The 22272-nt window shown below is 42.9% G+C and overlaps 1 protein-coding gene across 5 annotated transcripts; it reads right to left on the minus strand.

Moving 5' to 3' along the window:
* Positions 1-7310: 7310 nt before the first annotated feature.
* On the minus strand, positions 7311-17634 carry LOC109864705 (pre-mRNA-processing factor 19-like). Of its 5 annotated transcripts, XM_031797819.1 has the most exons (19): positions 14084-14266; positions 13595-13690; positions 13395-13517; positions 13069-13297; positions 11684-11833; positions 11430-11506; positions 11177-11318; positions 11012-11085; positions 10826-10891; positions 10642-10683; positions 10433-10507; positions 10227-10302; positions 10004-10113; positions 9597-9752; positions 9350-9419; positions 9081-9254; positions 8909-8991; positions 8667-8772; positions 7311-8484 (listed from the first exon to the last, which is right to left on the minus strand). In XM_031797819.1, exons 5-19 carry the CDS (start codon positions 11727-11729, stop codon positions 8387-8389), a joined length of 1395 nt encoding a protein of 464 aa, XP_031653679.1. In that variant the 5' UTR covers positions 11730-11833; positions 13069-13297; positions 13395-13517; positions 13595-13690; positions 14084-14266; the 3' UTR covers positions 7311-8386. The 5 variants fall into 5 exon arrangements, with proteins under 5 accessions (XP_031653679.1, XP_020308168.1, XP_031653678.1 ...); XM_020452579.2 differs by lacking the exons at positions 13069-13297; positions 13395-13517; positions 13595-13690; positions 14084-14266 and adding an exon at positions 12044-12289; XM_031797818.1 differs by lacking the exons at positions 7311-8484; positions 8667-8772; positions 8909-8991; ... (9 more) ...; positions 11177-11318; positions 11430-11506 and adding exons at positions 14382-14717; positions 15010-15294; positions 15752-15887; ... (2 more) ...; positions 16596-16650; positions 17224-17634 and having other exon boundaries at positions 11722-11833; positions 14084-14265.
* Between the last annotated feature and the right edge of the window lie 4638 nt (positions 17635-22272).

Genomic DNA, 22272 nt, shown 5'->3' on the forward strand with positions numbered 1-22272 from the left:
AACCCTGCATTTCAAAACATTGCAATGTGGATAATTCATTCAAAAGATAGAATTTTAATCAATGACCACTTCTATTGTGACAATAAGAAAATGCACTGGGTCATTTATGAAAACAGATACAAACTATGTATTAACACAAGTAATGACAAAATACATTGTTGAAGCTGGTATGTTGAGAATATTGGGCTGTAGAAAGAAAACCTTTCTACCTGTCTCAGCTAAAGTGGGGTGGAAAATACTCAGTAGGGTCTCTACTACCAAATAGGGTTAGCTTTGGAGTGGGACTGTGTCATACCCAAGAGCACTTAATTCTCGGCCCCCTCCATAACCCCCATTGACTGTAATAGACTGTACACGGGATACATATTGGCTTGTAGAGAGAAAGCCCTCATACAAAGAAAACCTTATTTGGTTAGTAGAGACCCTACTGAGTATTTCCCACCCCCTTTAGCTGAGACAGGTAGAAAGGTTCTCTCTACAAGCCAATAAGTATCCCATGTACAGTCTATTACAGAATACGGCATTGGGCGCTATAAAGGGGGTGGAGAACGAAGTGCTGCTGGGTATATATGACACAGTCCCCCTCCAAATCTACACAGTTTGGTTAGTAGAGACCCTACTGAGAATTTCCCCCTAGCTGAAACAAGTAGAAAGGTTCTCTCTACAAAACAATAAGTAGAACTGTGCATTGGGTTGCAGGAGTGGGTGGAGTACAGATTTTTTTTTCTCACCTTTATTTAACCAGGTAGGCCAGTGGAGAACAAGTTCTCATTTCTAACTGCGACCTGGCCAAGATAAAGCAAAGCAGTGCGACACCAACAACACAGAGTTACACATGGGATAAACAAATGTACAGTCAATAACACAATAGAAAATTCAATATACAGTGTGTGCAAATGTAGTAAGATTAGGGAGGTAGGGCAATAAATAGGCCATAGTGGTGAAATAATTACAATTTAGCAATTATACACTGGAGTGATAGGTGTGCAGAAGATGAATGAGCAAGTACAATCGGGGCCAAAAGTTTTGAGAATGACACAAATATTAACTTCCACAAAGTTTGTTGCTTCAGTGTCTTTAGATATTTTTGTCAGATGTTACTATGGAATACTGAAGTATAATTACAAGCATTTCATAAGTGTCAAAGGCTTTTTATTGACAATTACATGAAGTTGATGCAAAGAGTCAAAATTTGCAGTGTTGACCTCTCTTTTCAAGACCTCTGCAATCCGCCCTGGCATGCTGTCAATTAACTTCTGGGCCACATCCTGACTGATGGCAGCCCAGTCTTGCATAATCAATGCTTGGAGTTTGTCAGAATTTGTTGGTTTTTGTTTGTCTACCCGCCTCTTGAGGATTGACCACAAGTTCTCAATGGGATAAAGGTCTGGGGAGTTTCCTGGCCATGGACCCAAAATATCAATGTTTTGTTCCCCTGAGCCACTTAGTTATCACTTTGCCTTATGGCAAGGTGCTCCATCATACTGGAAAAGGTATTGTTCGTCACCAAACTGTTCCTGGATGGTTGGGAGAAGTTACTCTCGGAGGATGTGTTGGTACCATTCTATATTCATGGCTGTGTTCTTAGGCAAAATTGTGAGTGAGCCAACTCCCTTGGCTGAGAAGCAACCCCACACATGAATGGTCTCACGATGCTTTACTGTTGGCATGACACAGGACTGATGGAAGCACTCACCTTGTCTTCTCCGGACAAGCTCTTTTCCGGATGCCCCAAACAATCGGAAAGGGGATTCATCAGAGAAAATGACTTTACCCCAGTCTTCAGCAGTCCAATCCCTGTACCTTTTGCAGAATATCAGTCTGTCCCTGATGTTTTTCCTGGAGAGAAGTGGCTTCTTTGCTGCTCTTCTTGACACCAGGCCATCCTCCAAAAGTCTTCCCCTCACTGTGCGTGCAGATGCACTCACACCTGCCTGCTGCCATTCCTGAGAAAGCTCTGTACTGGTGATGCCCCGATCCCGCAGCTGAATCAACTTTAGGAGACGGTCCTGGCGCTTGCTGGACTTTCTTGGGCGCCCTGAAAGCCTTCATAGCAATTGAACCGCTCTCCTTGAAGTTCTTGATGATCCGATAAATGGCTGATTTAGGTGCAATCTTACTGGCAGCAACATTCTTGCCTGTGAAGCCCTTTTTGTGCAAAGCAATGATGACGGCACGTGTTTCCTTCCAGGTAACCATGGTTGACAGAGGAAGAACGATGATACCAAGCACCACCCTCCTTTTGAAGCTTCCAGTCTATTATTTGAACTCAATAAGGATGATAGAGTGATCTCCAGCCTTGTCCCCGTCAACCCTCACACCTGTGTTAACGAGAGAATCACTGACATGTCAGCTGGTCCTTTTGTGTCAGGGCTGAAATGCAGTGGAAATGTTTTGGGGGGATTCAGTTCATTTGCATGGCAAAGAGGGACTTTGCAATTAATTGCAATTCATTTGATCACTCTTCATAACATTCTGGAGTATATGCAAATTGCCATCATACAAACTGAGGTAGCAAACTTTGAAAATTAATATTTGTGTCATTCTCAAAACTTTTGGCCACGACTGTAGAGATACTGGGGTGCAAAGGAGCAAAAAATAATAACAACAATATGGAGATGGGGTAGTTGGGTGGGCTATTTACAGATGGGCTGTGTACAGGTGCAATGATCGGTAAGCTGCCCTGACAGCTGATGCTTAGTTAGTGAGGGAGATATAAGACTCCAGCTTCAGTGATTTTTGCAATTTGTTCCAGTCATTGGCAGCAGAGAACTGGAAGGAAAGGAGGCCAAATGGGGAGTTGGCTTTGGGGATGACCAGTGAAATATACCTGCTGGTGCATGCTACAGGCAGGTGCTGCTATGGTGACCAGTGGGCTGAGATAAGGCGGGGCTTTACCTAGCAAAGACTTATAGATGACCTGGAGCCAGTAGGTTTGGCGACGAATATGAAGAGAGGGCCAGCCAACGAGAGCATACAGGTCACAGTGGTGGGTAGTATATGGGGCTTTGATGACAAAACGGGTGGCACTGTGATAGACTACATCCAATTTGCTGAGTAGAGTGTTGGAGGCTATTTTGTAAATTACATCAAAGTCAAGGATCGGTAGGATAGTCAGTTTAACGAGGATATGTTTGGCAGCATGAGTGAAGGATCCTTTGTTGCGAAATAGGAAGCCGATTCTAGATTTAATTTTGGATTGGAGAATCTTAATGTCTGGAAGGAGAGTTTACAGTCTAACTAGACACCTAGGTATAAGGAGTCACCAGTACTCTGTATTAAACCTGGTGCCCAAGCACAAGAGACACATTTAAGTTTTGCAGATACTAATGAGTAATTCCAATAACATATTTATATTTTATTAAAAGTGTATTTCTTTTAAATATTGCCTACATAAAAGCTTTGAATATGCCAGTATTTTTGTAAACTTTAAAAATAAATTCTGGTAGAAATAATACAAAGTTAAAATACGTCAAATTATACATGGATTTCTTCAGAGGTTGGTGCAATGCTGTGATTTAAAAAAATGTTTTATTGCTAGTCAAAGTTTAGCATGTCTTTGCCGGGGGACTTTTTTTTTTATACATACATTTTGCAATGGTCCTGCCAGCATAATATCCTGCCGGTAAGAGAACAGTAATCACGAGTACTGTCTTTGGTGAAGTTCTTAGGGGAAGGAGCGAAAGAAATGACTCGCCCTTCCTGTTCGCTGGTTTCATGTCACTTTATTTGTTAACGTTCCCAAATTTGATTTACATAGGTCAGAGGCCTATGGACAGACTGGATAGGTGGCAAGTGGACGTTTAAAAACATGTTGAGTTTTCTACGCTACAGTATATATATTATTCTTCCCTATCTTAGCCCAAATTCCGTGACTGTGTCTCTGTCTGGAGATACACCTCATCACTATAACTGCGTCTCGGTCTAGATATACACCTCACCACTATAACTGCGTCTGTCTAGATATACACCTTCACCACTATAACTCCGTCTCGGTCTAGATATACACCTCACCACTATAACTGCGTCTCGGTCTAGATATACACCTCACCACTATAACTGCGTCTCGGTCTAGATATACACCTCACCACTATAACTGCGTCTCGGTCTAGATATATACCTCACCACTATAACTGCGTCTCGGTCTAGATATACACCTCACCACTATAACTGCGTCTGTCTAGATATACACCTCACCACTATAACTCCGTCTCGGTCTAGATATACACCTCACCACTATAACTGCGTCTCGGTCTAGATATACACCTCACCACTATAACTGCGTCTCGGTCTAGATATACACCTCACCACTATAACTGCGTCTCGGTCTAGATATATACCTCACCACTATAACTGCGTCTCGGTCTAGATATACACCTCACCACTATAACTGCGTCTCGGTCTAGATATACACCTCACCACTATAACTGCGTCTCGGTCTAGATATACACCTCACCACTATAACTGCGTCTCGGTCTAGATATACACCTCACCACTATAACTGCGTCTCGGTCTAGATATACACCTCACCACTATAACTGCGTCTCAGTCTGGATATACAACTCACCACTATAACTGCGTCTCGGTCTGGAGATACAACTCACCACTGTAACTGTGTCTGTCTGGAGATACAACTCACCACTACAACTGTGTCTCTGTCTGGAGTAACCACTATAACTGCGTCTCGGTCTGGAGATACAACTCACCACTATAACTGTGTCTGTCTGGAGTAACCATTATAACTGTGTCTCTGTCTGGAGTAACCACTGTGTCTCTGTCTGGAGATACAACTCACCACTATAACTGTGTCTCTTGTCTGGAGATACCCCTATAACTGTGTCTCTGTCTAGAGATATACCTCACCACTATATCTGTGTCTCTGTCTGGAGATACAACTCACCACTATAACTGTGTCTGGAGATACACCTCACCACTATAACTGTCTCTGCTCTAGACATATGTGTTGCCTCCATGTTGTGCTGTCTGTCTCAGCATATTCTCTGCTGTCACTCTGTGCTTCTTCTTGTTCTCCGTCTGTCTGTCTGCTTAAGCCATATAAAAGTTATACAAGCCAAGCTAATGACTTAGGCTATATTGCAAATTAGTGCCTGTCATTTGTGCTCCCCTGAATCAACACCTACCCTAAGTGTTAATTACTATTACAGGGCTCCAGACTAACATTTTCCACTGGTGTCGATAACTTTTACAGGTGGTGGCAGTGTCCCAGTCATCCATGCTTTATTAAGAAGTATAATAAATAGGCTACTGAGATATTCAATAACTAAGTTGTTTCATCTAACACATCCAAGCAGGAATGCATGATTCAAGATATTTTGATGCGCAACATAATTCAGTAATTTGTCTTGAATTTTGGGTTGACAATTAGAATATAGTTGCTATATTTTACTGTAATTTTTAAAAAACCTTTATTTAACCAGGCAAGTCAGTTAAGAACAAGTTCTTATTTTCAATGAAGGCCTAGGAACAGTGGGTTAACTGCCTGTTCAGGGGCAGAACGACAGATTTGTACCTTGTCAGCTCGGGGGTTTGAACTTGCAACCTTCCGGTTACTAGTCCAACGCTCTAACCACTAGGCTACCCTGAACTTCCCGATGTGTTGTTTTGTTCATAGAGGAAGTGGAAACTCAAAACACTAACTAAATCCCTAAATCTAGATATAATACACACTGCTAGTAGCCATGTATTCATCCAACAGTAAATTTAGTGTCCTAATAAAATGTGCAGTTGTAAGCTATTACCCATGAGACCGTAGGCCTATGACCTCGCAATGGCCGGTGTGCAAATTCCGAGCACACGCTGCTCCATATGATCTCAAAAGCCATATCAAATATCTTGGTTGTAAAATAGTGTCTATTGAGCTGAATATTGAAAGTTGAGAAATACAAAATATAAAGTGCATTCAGAAAGTATTCAGACCCTTTTTCCACATTTTGTTACGTTACAGCCCTGTTCTAAAATTGATTAAAACATTTTTCTTCATCAATCTAGTGACAATACACCATAATGACAAAGCAAAAATCATTTGGACATTTTTACAAATGTATTAAAAAAAAAACTTTTAAAAAACTGAAATACTTTATTTACATAAGTATTCAGACCCTTTGCTACGAGACTCAAAATTGAGCTTTCCATTGATCATCCTTGAGATGTTTCTACAACTCGGAGTCCACCTGTGGTAAATTCAATTGATTGGACATGATTTGGAAAGGCACACACCTGTCTATATAAGGTCCCATAGCTGACAGTGCATGTCAGAGCAAAAACCAAGCCATGAGGTTGAAGGAATCGCCTGTATAGCTACAAGACAGGATTGTGTTGAGGCACAGATCTGGGGAAGGGTACCAAAACATTTCTGCAGCATTGAAGGTCCCCAAGAACACAGCAACTTCCATCATTCTTAAATGGAAGAAGTTTGGAACCACCAAGACTCTTCCTAGAGCTGGCCACCCATCCAAACTGCACAATCAAGGGAGGTAACCAAGAATCAAATGGTCACTGACAGAACTGCAGAGCTCTGTGGAGATGGAAGAACCTTCCAGAAAGACAACCATCTCTGCAGCACTCCACCAATCAGGCCATTATGGTAGATTGGCCAGACGGAAGCCACTCCTCAGTGAAAGCAACATGACAGCCCACTTGGGAGTATGCCAAAAAGGAACCTAAAAAGGACACTGACCACGAGAAACAAGGTTCTCTGGTCTGATGAAACCAAGATTGAACTCTTTGGCCTGAATGCCAAGCGTTACGTCTGGAGAAAACCTAGCACCATCCCTACAGTGCAGCATGATGCTGTGGGGATGTTTTTTCCTGTGACCTTAACCTCACTCCCCTAACCTGCTATGTTAATAATAATTTGGTGGGTGCTTATACTTGTCCTATTATATGCATGTGTGAATTGGAAATGTGTTTTTTGCATATCCCAACTCCCGCAACTCACCTTCGGAGAGAGTGGGATCACGGCCAGTCAGCCACTATCAACAGTAACCCAGTAGCAATTAGGGTTAAGGGCCCTGCTCAAGGGCACATCAACAGATTCACTTTGTCAGCTCAGGGAGTCTAACAGACAGATATTTCACCTTGGGGATTTGAACTAACAACCTTTTGGTTACTGGCCTAAAGCTCTAACCGCAAAGCTAATTCACCTAACCAGCTACGTTAATTATCTTAACATGCTATACTAACAAACCATCATCATTATTACCACACCTGCCATTGCCCACCGATCAACCAAAGGCTCATTATAGATTAGTATAACAGAGAAATTATTCGTTTTCTTATCCAGCCATGTCACCCTTTTCATTGTTTTATTTTTATATATAAAACATTGTCAATTTCAACCAGCTAGATGACCAACAGAGACAACAAGTACAAAGCAGAGCACACAGTCTATTGGGATCAAAGTCATACTGGTGCCTCAGACAGGCTGAAACGACAACATGAGGCATATACAATACATTCCATTGATCAGACAAATAGCTGGCTGTTACTACAAAAATAACTTGATTTATTGGAGGTGTACAAAAGGGAGGAAGGGAAAGGAGACCTTTGAATAAACACAGCAATATAGAGAATTGGCTTACACAATGTGAAAACAGTTACAACAAATTATATTTCAACAGCTGAGAGCTGTTGGTCTAACCACTGAAAGGAGAAGAACAGACGTCTGGAGAGGGGATTTAAGAAGAATACACGAATGGAAAAGTAAATACCGTAGCACCGGTTCCTCCACCCACTCCAGGATCCTAAATAACTACAGGTCCATTTTCAAAACGCTAAGTTCATAATCTGCTCGTAACTCTGACTAAAAAGCTCCTGCCTAGGCCAGAGGCGAGGTAAACAAGGCTTGCTGCCAGAGTAACAATTTCAGTTGAACGATTTGAATGAACATTCCAAAATGTTTTTTTAAAAGATCACTGTGGCTTTTTAGCAACAATATTCAAAACTGAAAACGACTTACCTACTCCTACGAAATATAGTAGAAAGTCTACATGGCCACTTGATTGTTTTTAGCAGCAGTTTAGACCAGAAACAGACACTTACGTTCACCGTACACTATATTCTCAGACGCTTAGCTAACGGTCGCGGCTAACACAAAACAAATGGAATATGTTTGCTAACGTTCGCAAACTATTTCCCTTATTGAACGCACCTCGGCTAGGGATTCTGATCTCAGCAATACAAGAACATCAAATAAATCATAAGGATTCAACGGTCTAAACACTGGTCACCGGTCCATATTTCACAAAACGGATAGCTGTGTAGCAAGTTCAAAATGATCACACTGGTCGAGATTAGGCCTAACCAGAACCCTCCAATCTTATCCTCGCTCTCTTTCCTCTCACTTGATCCATCCGTCTGTACTAATCTACAGGCTGTAGAACTTGAGGCTTCTGTCCATTCCAGCGGAGGAAAGGAATTGAGCATTGTCTCCGAATGCCAGCCCTGTCACCAGGCCAGAATGGTCTAGGAAAAAGAGGAAGAAAAATGTTTTAAAATATATATATGTTTAAGGTAACTCGGTGTAAGATGACGCATGCAATAGGACACTGAGTTTTTCCTAACTGTGTGTACGTATGATTTGTACAGTGAGCACACAAGGTCTGATGAAAGTTGAGTTAAATATTCTGTTCAGTTGTTTTTCTCACCGCTGAAGTTGAGGACCTCCGACCACTGCTTGCAGATGTACACCCTGATGTCGGATCCACCCACAGCCAAGTATGTACCACTCTGATCAAACACCAGAGACTTAACCTGAGAGAGAGTAAATAAGATTCAAGTGAAAAACTCTGCAAGAAATAACCATGTTATTTGCAGTACATGAGCTAAATTAGTGAGAAGTTGACCCATATCTGTAGCTAACAGACTCCGCACAGTCTCTCATTCTCACCTCATAGTTGTTGTCCAGGGCGATGGTCTTGAAGTTCTTCAGTTTCCTCAGATCCCACAGCTTCACAGAGCTGTCCTGGGCACCTGGAGCACAGAGCGAGAGACTGGGTCAGGGAATCCATGAGAAATCCAACATTATTTACACTGTTTTGTGAGGTTGGAGAGCGACTGACCTGTAGCCAGGTAGTATCCATTCTCAGAGAAGGCGATGGAGGTGACAGGGCCAGAGTGGCCAGGGAAGTTGGCCACGTTTGTGTGCTCCTTCAGATCCCAAATCTTGATCTGGGAGTCGGCGGTTCCCGTCCCGAAGATCAGACCGTCGGGGTGGAACTGAGCACATGTCAGAGCTGAGGAGGAGGAGGGCAGAGATATGAGACACAGACAAAAATAGTAACCCATCTTTCATGTGCATACGCATAGACCTGACCACAAACACACTTACCAACACCAGCAGCCTCATCAGTGACTTTGGTAAGGACTTGGCCAGTTTGGATATCCGAGAAGGCCCAGTACTGAGAAAGATAGAGAGGTTAACATGCCGTGTTAACATGCATCCACCAACACAAAGGTGCTGTTACATTTACTATTGACAACAGTGCAGCTGGTGCCATTCTAGTCAATGGACCAGTGGACTCAGGACTTCTAACAACATGCTGGACTCAGGTGTTCTACCAGTACAATGGACTTACCTGGTCTTCGGAAGAGCTGAGAAGGTAGTCCCCAGTTGCGTGAAGTGACAGCCCGGTCACACTCGCCTCGTGAGCTCGCACCACCTGGATACAGTTGCCCCCAGTCACAGACCACACCCGGATGGTGCTGTCTGGAGAGGCAGAGAACACCACAGACTGGAGAGGAAAGAAAGATGGAAAATACAAATAAATAAAAAAAACTAAAGTGAGGAAGGAAATTAGGCAAGGGAGATTTACAAACTACAATACAGCACATTTTAAACCGGGGTATATAGATACCACAAATCAACTTAACTCTATTTCAATTTCACTGTATACATGATGTTGAAAAGTAGAATTTAAAGCATAATTGAGTTAATTTCCATAAAACGTTAGGAGCTAGACAGGTGTATACACAGGTCTGTTACCTGGGAGGGGTGGTAGATGACAGAGGTGACCTTCTTGGTGTGACCCTTGAGGGTGGCAATGATCTGCTCCTCCTTCTTATCAAATACCACCACATTCTTATCAGCCCCACCTGGCAACACAAGATAGTCATCAATGACATTTAATAGATAGTTATATTTAGATATGCAAGAAAAAGAGACGGAGAGAAAATAAAAAGCTGTTAGAAAAAGCAGGGGTACTTACCAGTGAGTACTTTGTTGGTGTCTGAAGGACAGAGGTCCATACACAGGATTCCTGGGACACTGGCACTGTGAAGTCCCTGAGACATTCAAAAGAACATGGTCACTATATGGGCAGACAGACAGCTAAGGGCAACCTCATATAGTAGTGCTAAGCAGCACAGTCAGCCCCCTACAGGTTATTACAGTCCTACATATAGTAGTACTCACAGCGTGGGAAGCCACTTGGCGGTACTTGCTCAGATCCTCAGCCCTGACCAGCTCCTCTGGCACGGTCTTTCCTCTCTGGTTAGGGAGAGAAAGGGAGGCGTGAGCAAACATAAGGGACAAAATAAGTTTATTAAAAGATTGAGTGGTTTATCATCCATCTCTGCAAGCCTACAACACATGACAGACATTTTCTTGAATGAACATCTTACCTTCTTTCTCTCTGTGGTAAGGACAGTAGCCTTATCTTGAAGCTGAAAACAGAACAGTAGAGGAGCAGGAAAGAGACTAATGAGAATTCAATGAATCACAAATCCATTCCCATATTGAGAGGGTCTCCGAGTAATGAGAACTAATCACAGGGGGTAAAAAGATGAAGAGGAAATGAGCTCTTACCTTCTGGATGATCTCTGGAGTCATTCCCACCTGCACACTAACCTCCATTGGTTCCCCACCAGCACCCTGAGAAAAGGAGGCAAAACAACAGAGAGAAGAATACTTAGAAAAGAGAAAACATCTATACTCAATCTCTGATGGACAGGAATCCTGTTTGATGGATGGGAATCAGCGCTAATCACTCACCCCAGCGGCTAGCTGAGAGGCGGGCATAGACTGAGGGGCCACCAATCCGGCTTGGGGCTTGAGTGTGGCCAGGGCTGTTGAATGGGAGAATGGGCAAAGAGTAAGCATTTTGCCTTCACAGGTCAGTGAATGAGAGAAGGTGAGGAAGCGACTTCAGACTCTTACCCTCTCTGGCTGCAGTGACCTCCTTGGTAAGACGAGCAATGACTCTGCAGGCTGCGTCATGCTGGTAGAGGGCGTGAGAGAGCTCCTGGCGAGTCGTCTGCAGCTGCTGCCTCAGAGTGAAACTGTGCAACATGACCGCATCCTTGAAAGAGACAGAAGACATTAAGGGAAATATGTAATAATACAGAGGAAGAGTATTCTGTTGTAACACTGTCCACAGGTAGACTACAAACCAGTCTGCCTAGACACTCACCCACTCATCTTGCAGAGCCTTGAGTATGGCAGGGATACTGGTAGAAGAGGGAGCCTTTGGTCGGATAGGATGAGACACTGGGCAACAGAAGGCAGCACAACATAGATTCAAATCCATTACGAAAACATCTCTTCGAATACATGGAAGCTACTTAGGATTTCCTTCTAAGCCAAAACTAAAATCAGTACATAAATACATACTTGATGTAATCGATTCGACTGATTACGTTAACTGTCTATTCCCGCCCTGTTTACCTTTTATATCGATAAGTTGCTCTTCCGACAGTGGTTGGCTATTCATGGGATCCACTCCATTCTCTGCAATATACTTCTCGATCAGTCGGCGCTCGAACACCTGGTTAGACACCGGGGACACGCAAGGGTGCTCGGGGACCTCATTGGAAACTGAGTGGGGTAACATAAGTGCATACATACAATTGTTAGCTATTGTTTCATGGCTAGATAATATAACTAGTAAGCCACCATAAATACCATGTTGCAGAAAAGTGACAATGAATCAGTTACTAGCTCGCCAGTTACCCACACTAACGTTAGCTAGCAGGGTGCTAGGTAAGCGATCTAGCTCATTCAACTTCAGAAGCATGTTCAACTTACTTGCGCAAACCAAAGACATATTTCAAGTGCACGTCCCTCTGTAGCTAAACACGATTTTTTTGTGTTACGCTTGATGGCAAACTATCTTGAAAGTCTTGCCTAAAAGGCAACTATTCTGCCTACTTTATTTTTGTTTTGTTCCAAATTCGCACGCTGGCGTTTCATTGCCGCTTCGAAAACAGTGCACGCTGGGATAGCACCAGTCCTCCAAAGCGAGCTCTTCTTCGTTCCCCCACTGTCATGACTACGACAACTTTCATAACTAGATTGAATTCGTTTTATTTTCTCGAGCTTCATTCATTACTTGACTAACAAACCAATGATACGTTAATACACACATCTTTGGCGAAGGTATATGACTTCAAACATATTATAATCCATTCTATAAAACCTCAATGACAATGTGAATACCTGGTGAAATAATGTAACCGTAATTGAATCATGTACACCATTTTATGGCAATCACAAACAACGTATATCTTATGTAAATATATGTAATCTAATAAAAGTACATGTATTATTTTGTGTTAATTTACTTGTTTAATAGTAGGTAACACATGCAGTTAGATATGCTTTTAAATTGAGAGGCAATTCCCATATTCTATTACAAAATCGGACAATTCCTCATCTCTTCTTTAACGTTGACATCTCTTCTCCATCCTAACATAACTTCCATATATTTACACATATATACAGTCATCTATAGCTTACAGTACAGGTTTAAATGTGTGGTCCTGAGGGTTCCTTGGTAGGTAGCAGAAAGTAATCGGCAGGTTGATTTTTAAAAACATTACCAATCCAGTTGTACAAAGGAGTGATATGCCAAAATGTAGGATATTGCTCATCTCATTCTTAAAAGGAATGATAATGACATGATAATAAAGAAATTATAGGAAGTAATATGCAATACCCAAACAGATCCAAATAGGGTTCTGAAAGCGAAGGCACTATAATTATGAAATCACCCGTGAACAGTTTAACATTATCGCCCTCCACAATTTTCTCTCCGCCCGCTCTTTCTTTACCTCCACTCTTCTCTGTGCTCTATAAGAAGTTGAGTTTTTCAGAAGTGTAGACGCTGCAAGTCTCCAAGGTATCTGTGTCCAGTGGAAGTGAGGAGAAGTAGTCTTTTGCTTTGCTCTCCTTGTCTCCCTCTTTCTTGATCTGGAACTGGAAGCAGTCTTCAGATGAGTGGAGGCAGTCGGAGGTGCCAGCGATGGAAAAGGAGATCTCCCTCTCTCCGTCAGCATTCTCCTGAGAAGAGAGAGAGAGTCAATGATAAAAAGAAAGAGCAGAATATAACTTAATTGTCTATTGTGAGACAGAAAATGGAAACAGTGTGTGTATTTACCTCTTCACTAGGAGTGTGAGTAGTGGCAGTCTCAACTCTAAGTCTATCTGTCTCCTGTTGTCTCGTTGTCCTCATTGGCTCAGGGGAGGGCTGTGGTGCACTGACCACGACAGGAATGTAACCCTGAGAAAGACACATGATATAGAAATCTATAATAATGGTGAAAAGAGCCTACATTTACAACTTCACCGCCTACCTACCGAATGTGTAGGTCTGGGGCTCCATATTTTTGGCGTTACAATCTGCTTTGAATGACTGTAAATGCCAGAGGACTGGAGACTGGGTGGACTGTAGTCCTGCAGATGACAAACAAAACAAGTATGTAAATATAAATATAAATATTGCGTAGACAGACAGGGGAACGCACAGCGAAACAAACAAACAATCCACAGAGAAGCATGAAGCTATGTGACCACTGACCCAATTTAAATGTGTAAGGAACTGATGCAGGAGGAGATTCAAACTGGTGCAAAGGACTGGTTCTACTTTTACTCTGACACTGACAGAATTCTATAATATCACACAGTTGAAATGGATGGACAACATAGTACCATGACAACAGGCTCATTGCATTGCCCACACAAGCCCTCCAATAACCACTCATAACCCCACCATATTTCTTCTACCTACCAAGCTCACAAACATCTCTCACTCTACAGCTGTCAAGCTCATTCAGAACATCCCTTCACCTGGACATTGACTCTTGGAAGGTTAGATGCCGGTGTATGGTGACCTCTTAGGCCGTTGATTATCATAGTGAGGCTGCAGTTAGGGTAGCGCTTCATAAATAAGATGAAACCAGCCAAAGTCACAAACATGCCAGAAGGAACGCTGATGGACTTGAGAACTGCTCTCCATCTAGCAGTCTTATCTGGAAAGAGAAAAAGGAAGGGAGAAAGAGTGAGTGAGCGGGGAGATCAAGAAAGATATCTCTGCATCATGTAAAGGGAAAAGCTCCTGCTCACACACACACACACTGTCACTCACCGACCACATGGAGAATGGTGGATGACACCAGGTTGCCGCCCTGATCTCGGATCTCATACATCCCATCATGCTTTGCACTCAGCCTGGTGATGACCACCTCGTTGACAGTCCCGTTTCTCCCCAGAGAGAGGAGGCCCCAGTACCGGGGGTCCTGGTCCACAATCTGGCCATCCTTGATCAGCTGCACGGGGCGAGAGTACCGGGACTCAAGGGGCACATTGGAGGGATTGGAGAGGTGCAGGGACGGGGTAAAAATGAGGTGGACATGAGAGACAGGGAGAAAAAGGGGAAGGTTTAGAGACTCCTTGAAGAAGCGGGTGACATTGAAGTTGTGCCCTGCACCCACACAGGGGATAATGAGAGAGAGAGAGAATTGGAAAGAGTTTAAAGGAAAAGAAAAAGGAGAAATGAAGGAGGGGACATGAGGACGATGAGGGGCATCAGGATGAAAGAAAGAATCAGATACAACTAAGAGTCAGTTTGGATTATGAGTCAGTTTGTACTGTATGTCAGATCTAATGTCGCAATCTCTTCTCTCCTAGCCTCCGATCCCATCTCCCTCTCTCCATCTCCCGTTTCATTTTGCTCTCCCCTTCATCCAGATCTCTTTGATCTTTCTAGTGCTCACCATTGACAATCAATTTGCTGCGGGAGATTACTTTCCCATTCTCGTCTCGGAGGGTGTAGTTTCCCTGGTCTGCCTGGGTCACCCTCTCTGCCACCCAGACCCTCCCACTTGACCCTAGCCTCCCCCGGCCCGCCTCGCTGGTCTCAGGGTCCATCCGGTTCCACAGTAATACCGTCTGGGAGTCAGAGGGGGAGCCCCGGGGAGAGAACTCCAGCACGGAGACATATTTAGGGATGTTGTGCTGAAAGGTTTCCCCATAGCCCAGACGGAAGGTTTTTATACATTCTGAGAAAGGGTGAAAGAAAGCAAAACAGAGATTATCTTGAGAGTTATACAATGTTTCAAGATTCATACAATCAATTTCAACAGATACAATGATTCATTATACAATATCATAGAGAAAGAGAGAGACGGAATAGAGAGCAAGAAATAGAATTTAAAAAATAGACAAAGAAATGGAGAGAGGTATTCCCTGCGGCAGAGTTTTTTAAATATATATTTTATTTTATTTAACTAGGCAAGTCAGTTAAGAATAAATAATTATTTACAATGACGGCCTACCTCGGCCAAACCCTAACCACGCTGGGCCAACTGTGCGTCGCCCTATGGGACTCTCAATCAACGCTGGTTGTGATACAGCCTGGAATCAAACCAGGGTCTGTAGTGACGCCTCGAGCACTGAGATGCAGTGCCTTCAACCACTGCGCCACTCAGGAGCCCCTGAGCCCCTGAGCCCCTGTACCTGAGACAGTGAGGCGAACGGTCTCATAGGTGAATCCAGAGGACAGTTTGATAGAGTAGAGCCCCTGGTCACGGTGTGTGACGTCATTCAGCAGCAACGTCCTATCTTTCGTCCACTCAAACCGCGGGTCCTTCAACTGCAAACACACAATAGTGTTTAGCATAGAAGAACACACACACACTTAAACACACGTTATGTTCTTCTATCCTCGTGGGGATCTAAAATTAATTTCCATTCAAAATTATATTTTCCCTGAACCTAACCCCCAACCCCTTACACTAATTCTAACCATAACCCTGAACTTAACGCCTAAGCTTAAAATAGCCTTTTTCCTCATGGGGATGTAGGAAATGTCCCCACAAGGGAGAATGTTTTACTATCCGTGTGGGGACATTTGGGGATTTGAGGTCCCCACAAGGATAGACCCACACACACACACACAACCTACGTTGTTGTTCTCCAGAAGCACTCTTCTTGGTCCTGGAGGGTAGCTGGGGGTAAAAGTCACGATTCTTGACCCTGAGTAGACCGGCAGGCGGAACTCTCGACCAGAACACACTATCTGTAAGTCTTCATTCCAACCTGAAAAAGAGAGGGACAAATAGAGTGAGTTATGGGAGGAGGGAGGAGGACATGGCCAGACATTATCATGTGTGACTTTTTGTGAGATAACAACAATGACATTGGACCTACCCAAAGAGAAAGCTAGGGGGAGAGAGAGAGAGATTGGAGTCAAATCAAATTCTTCCAACATATTACTACTGTAAAGTAATCATGGGTTAAACAACCATCTACAACTGGATGCAAATGCTATGATACTAAAACGGCAAAAAATCCAACTCACCCAAAGAGACAGGGATGCTGAGAAGGGCACTCACTAGGATATAGAGGTGCATGTTCTGAGGACAGACATAAGACAGCTGTAGAGAGACACCCACTGAGTCAGGGGGGTTGGCAGCAGGCTATAGATCAGGCATCATCAACTAGATTCAGCCGCAGGCAAACTACAAATAGACCGCAAGGGGGGGTGGCAACGATGATGGTTATGGTTATGAATATGGTCTTTTGCCTGCTAATGAAGAAAACGAAGAAAACGATGACAACAATAATGTCTAATGTAACTGGCCCCTCTAACAGTACAACTCGCCCCAGCTTGCCCCCCCCCCCAGTTGAAATGGTCTAGAATTGCCACTGAATTGTCATTCAGCCCTACTCCCCACAATTACCGAGCCAGTAAACACCGTTCACCATCAATCAACTTCACAAGAGGGTGCTAATGCTCTCGATTTAGAACGTTGCACTGCTCCTAATTCTACACTACCTGTGATACTAAAATTGTTCAATTAATATTGTATTAGGCTATTATCGACAGCACACAACAATATATTTTACAGTTAGCTATTTACTTAATCTACATTTATTGGAATCAACATGGAAAAAAGTATGTATTATATGCCTACATTTGCACTCACCTATGCACGACAGCAAAACACAATAGCCTATTATTATTTAATATTATTAACTGTATTGCAAGCCCATATAATGGATGATCACAGCAGCGTTAAGATCATTAACTGCTTATTAGTCTGCTATGCGCATGAGCGAGGTTTGCGTCCTTTGCTGCTACTTGTTGTAGTGAAGCGTTCCATGTCGCATTAAAAAAAACGGATTTCACACAACGCCCGGACTGTTGCAAATCGCAATCTTCTAAAACGCGCAACGCCACTTTACAAATATGACCCGAAACACTGCCAAAGTGATTGGCAGATGATTTGATCTATAAATCACCCCACTTGCAGATATTGGGTTAATGATATTATATACAGCGCATGCAGGACTGGACCCAACTGGATGTCTCTTCTAGGCTACAGTCTACGGAGAGTTATTTTAAGAAGATGCTGTTTCTCCTGGTATTGCTGAGCGCTTCATTTACCTGTATGGGTGAGTATAGTGCCATCTATAGGACTACTTTGTACCTCTCTCTCTCTCTCTCTCTCTCTCTCTCTCTCTCTCTCTCTCTCTCTCTCTCTCTCTCTCTCTCTCTCTCTCTCTCTCTCTCTCTCTCTCTCTCTCTCTCTCTCTCACACACACACAGAGAGACGCCTATCTCTGCGCTTGCCTCTTGTCTTTACATACAGGACCTTCTGTCTCTATGCGACATGTAAAGTGTTGGTCCCATTTTTCATGAGCTAAAATAAAAGATCCCAGAAATGCACAAAAAGCTTATTTTTCTCAAATTGTGCACACATATTTGTTTACTGTTAGTGAGCATTTCTCATTTGCCAAGATTATCCATCCACCTGACAGGTGTTGCATATCAATAAGCTGTTTAAACAGCATGATCATTACACAGGTGCACCTTGTGCTGGGAAAAATAAAAGACCACTCTAAATTGTGCAGTTTTGTCATACAAAACAATGCCACAGATGTCTCAAGTTTTGATGGAACGTGCAATTGGCATGCTGCCTGCAGGAATGTCCAACAGAGCTGTTGCCAGAGAATTTAATGTTAATTTATCTACCATAAGCCACCTCCAACGTCGTTTTAGAGAGTTTGGCTGGACATCCAACTGACCTCACAACCACAGACCACATGTAATCACACAAGCCCAGGACCTCTACATTGAGACCGCCGCATATTTGTAGGGAGTGAGATACCAGGAATGGCTCCCCCTACACTAAAAGCCATTCTACACAACTCTTTATTAATTGTGAAAAAAGGGTAAACAGACTTTGGAAGATGACTTGTGTGGCTAAACTAATCATGCTCACAAAGACTAGCGCCGTCCTCGCGCGACCTGAGCCTCAGCCTAGGGCAGTGGTTCCCATCATATCCTCTCACATCCGGTCACAGGACAAACATTTAGTCAAACCACTCTCCTTCAGATTTTATACATTTATATTGACATTTTAACTCAATTGAATACTTTTCTCAGGGTATGAGCTGCCTTCACATTTTATCTTTGGAAATTGTATTTTTTATGTTTATGCTTTGGAACATTGTCTGTTTAATTGATCAACATTTTGCTCATGTCTTCTTCTCTCTGCTAATGGAGGTGGTTATCTCATGTTATTGCCAATCCACTCAGTCAAGGAATTGAGGAGAAGAAGTAAAAGAAGGTATCAAAATCATTCAATCAAATGTATTTTATAAAGCCCTTATTACTTAATGAGAATAGAATAGAAAAGTCAAAGCATTGAACATTACCTAACTGACTGTTACTCTGTGTGCCTTGTAGGATGCCGTCAGAGAAGATGGCTGATGATTTACCTAACCAAATGTGTTTTTGTTAGTTTTTTGGCATTGTTTGTAACTAATTTTTTTACTTATTCTGTACACAATGTTGCTGCTACCGTCTCTTATGGCAGAAAATAACTTCTGGACATCAGAACAATGATTACGAACTGGCAGAAGTTGTTTTTTCCTTTAACGAGTCCGACGAGACCGACGTGAAGGGCATACTGCTTTCACGGGAACAGGCCCAAATCACAGTAATTTGCGTGAAGAGAGGACGGAGGAAAAGAGGACAGAGGTCGGGCTGCCTTCTGAGAATTCATAGGCGATCGAATAAACCCCTACTGCCTTCCGTTCTACTAGCTAACATGCAATCATTGGAAAATAAAATCGACGACCTACGATGAAAATTAAACTACCAACTGGACATTAAAAACTGTAATATCTTATGCTCCATGGAGTCGTGGCTAAACGACGACATTATCAACATACAGCTGGCTGGTTATACACTATATCGGCAGGATAGAACAGTGGCGTCTGGTAAGACAAGGGGGTCAGACTATGTATAATTGTAAACAACAGCTGGTGCACGATATCTAAGGAAGTCTCAAGGTTTTGCTTGCCTGGGGAAGAGTATGTCATGATAAGCTGTAGACCACACTATCTACCTAGAGAGTTTTCATCTGTATTTTTTGTAGCTGTCTACATACCACCACAGACCGATGCTGGCACTAAGACCACACTCAATGAGCTGTATTCTGCTATAAGCAAACAGGAAAACGCTCATCCAGAGGCGGTGCTCCTAGTGGCCGGGGAAATTTAATGCAGGGAAACTTAAATCCATTTTACCAAATTTCTATCAGCATGTTAAATGTGCAACCAAAGGGAAAAAAACTCTAGACCACCTTTCCTCCACACACAGAGACGCGTACAAAGCTCTCCCTCGCCCTCATTTGGCAAATCTGACCATAATTCTATCCTCTTGATTCCTGCTAACTAGCAACAATTAAAGCAGGAAGCACCAGTGACTTGGTCAATAAAAAAGTGGTCAGATAAAGCAGATGCTTAACTACAGGACTGTTTTGCTAGCACAGACTGGAATATGTTCCGGGATTCTTCTGATGGAATTGAGGAGTACACCACAACATTCATTGGCTTCATCAATAAGGACATCGATGACGTCATCCCCACAGTGACCATGCTTACATACCCCAACCATAAGCCATGGATTACAGGCAACATCTGCACTGAGCTAAAGGCTAGAGCTGCCGCTTTGATGGAGCGGGACTCTAACCTGGAAGCTTATAAGAAATCCCGCTATGCCCTCCAACGAACCATCAAACAGGCAAAGCATCAATACAGGACTAAGATCGAATCATACGACATTGGCTCCGCCGGTCGTCGGATGTGGCAGGGCTTGCAAACCATTACAGACCACAAAGGGAAGCACAGCCAAGGGCTGCCCAGTGACACGAACCTGACAGACGAGCTAAACTATTTAACATGACATAACATTGAAACATGCATGAGAGTACCAGCTGTTCCGGACGACTGTGTGATCACGCTCTCCGCAGCCAATGTGAGTAAGACCTTTAAACAGGTCAACATTCACAAGGCCGCAGGGCCAGACAAATTACTAGGACGTGTACTGCGAGCTTGCGCTGACCAACTGGCAAGTGTCTTCACTGACATTTTATACCTCTGTAATACAAACATGTTTTAAGCAGACCACCATAGTCCCTGTGCCCAAGAACACTAAGGTAACCTGCCTAAATGACTAGCGACCCGTAGCACTCACGTCTGTAGCCATGAAGTGCTTTGAAAGGCTGGTCATGTCTCACATCAACACCATTATCCCAGAAACCCTAGACCCAATCCAATTTGCATACTGCCAAATCCACAGATGATGCAATCTCTATTGCACTCCACACTGCCCTTTCCCATCTAGACAAAAGGAACACCTATGTGAGAATGATATTCATTGACTACAGCTCAGTGTTCAACACCATAGTGCCTTCAAAGCTCATCAATAAGCTAAGGACCCTGCGACTAAACACCCCCCTCTGCATCTGGATCCTGGACTTCCTGACGGGCCTCCCCCAGGTGGTAAGGGTAGGTAACAACACATCCGCCACGCTGATCTTCAACACAACGGCACCATCAAGAGCATCCTGACGGGTTGCATCACTGCCATGGCAACTGCTCGGCCACAACCACAAGGCACTACAGAGGGTAATGCATACAGACCAGTACTGGGGCCAAGCTTCCTGCCATCCAGGACCTCTATACCAGGCGCTGTCACAGGAAGGCCCTAAAAATCAAAGACTCCAGCCACCCCAGTCATAGACTGTTCTCTCTGCTACCACACGGAAAGCGGTACCAGAGTGCCAAGTCTAAGTCTAAGAGGCTTCTAAACAGCTTCTACCCCCAAGCCATAAGACTCCTGAACATCTAATCAAATGGCAACCCAGACTATTTGCATTGCCCCCCCTTTTATGCCGCTGCTACTCTCCTACTCTCTGTTATTATCTATGAATAGTCACTTTAATAACTCTAACAAACATGTGAAAATGTACCTCAATTACCAAACCGGTGCCCCCTGTACTGTATATAGTCTCACTATTGTTATTTTACTGCTGCTCTTTAATTACTTGTTCCTTTTATTTATTATTCTTATTCATATTTTTTAAACTGCATTGTTGGTTAGGGGCTTGTAAGTAAGCATTTCACAGTAAGGTTTACACCTGTTGTATTCAGAGCATGTGACTTAATAAAATTTGAATTTATTTTATTCTATAGCCTCTTTTGTCCAGTTGCCTTTCTGTGTAAATGTTCCATTTTCCAAACTCTGAACTACCAAGAGGATGTAGAAATACTATAGTGTATTTTGGGGAATTTGTGAACTTATTTGCATACAACTGTAGTGCAACATTGCCTCTACAGTATTATATAATTTCTTATCATGAATACTGCTTTTATTCAATCTTTTCTGTGATGACAACTGAAAGTATAAGAATTGTGGCAAGTATTCCAGCATTTGCCTTTTTTTAAGGTATCATTTATGTTTATAGAATAGAATGTTTTATCAATTTATTATATTATTTGTATGTAAAAAAATAAAAACACCAATGCATAGTTTATTAGTTGACTTGTGTCTAATAAACACTACTTTCTGTGATTTGTTTTGTTTGGGTGTGGTCAGATTAGGGTTGCAAAGAGAGGGTATATTACTGGAAACTTTAGTTTACCAGTAAACTACCAGTGTTTTGGTATCTTTCAAGGATTTT

Source organism: Oncorhynchus kisutch, linkage group LG19 (genome assembly GCF_002021735.2).
Source record: "Oncorhynchus kisutch isolate 150728-3 linkage group LG19, Okis_V2, whole genome shotgun sequence".
Taxonomy (NCBI): Eukaryota; Metazoa; Chordata; class Actinopteri; order Salmoniformes; family Salmonidae; genus Oncorhynchus; species Oncorhynchus kisutch.

What these genes read in the sequence shown, in the direction of transcription:
- LOC109864705 (XM_031797818.1), bottom strand. Translation starts at nt 16,647, where the DNA reads ATGCACCTCTATATCCTAGTGAGTGCCCTTCTCAGCATCCCTGTCTCT. An exon ending in TGCTTCTGGAGAACAACAAC is followed by an intron (nt 15,888 to 16,199) that starts GTAGGTTGTGTG and finishes GTGTGTTTGCAG; the next exon opens with TTGAAGGACCCGCGGTTTGA. An exon ending in CGTTCGCCTCACTGTCTCAG is followed by an intron (nt 15,295 to 15,751) that starts GTACAGGGGCTC and finishes ACCCTTTCTCAG; the next exon opens with AATGTATAAAAACCTTCCGT.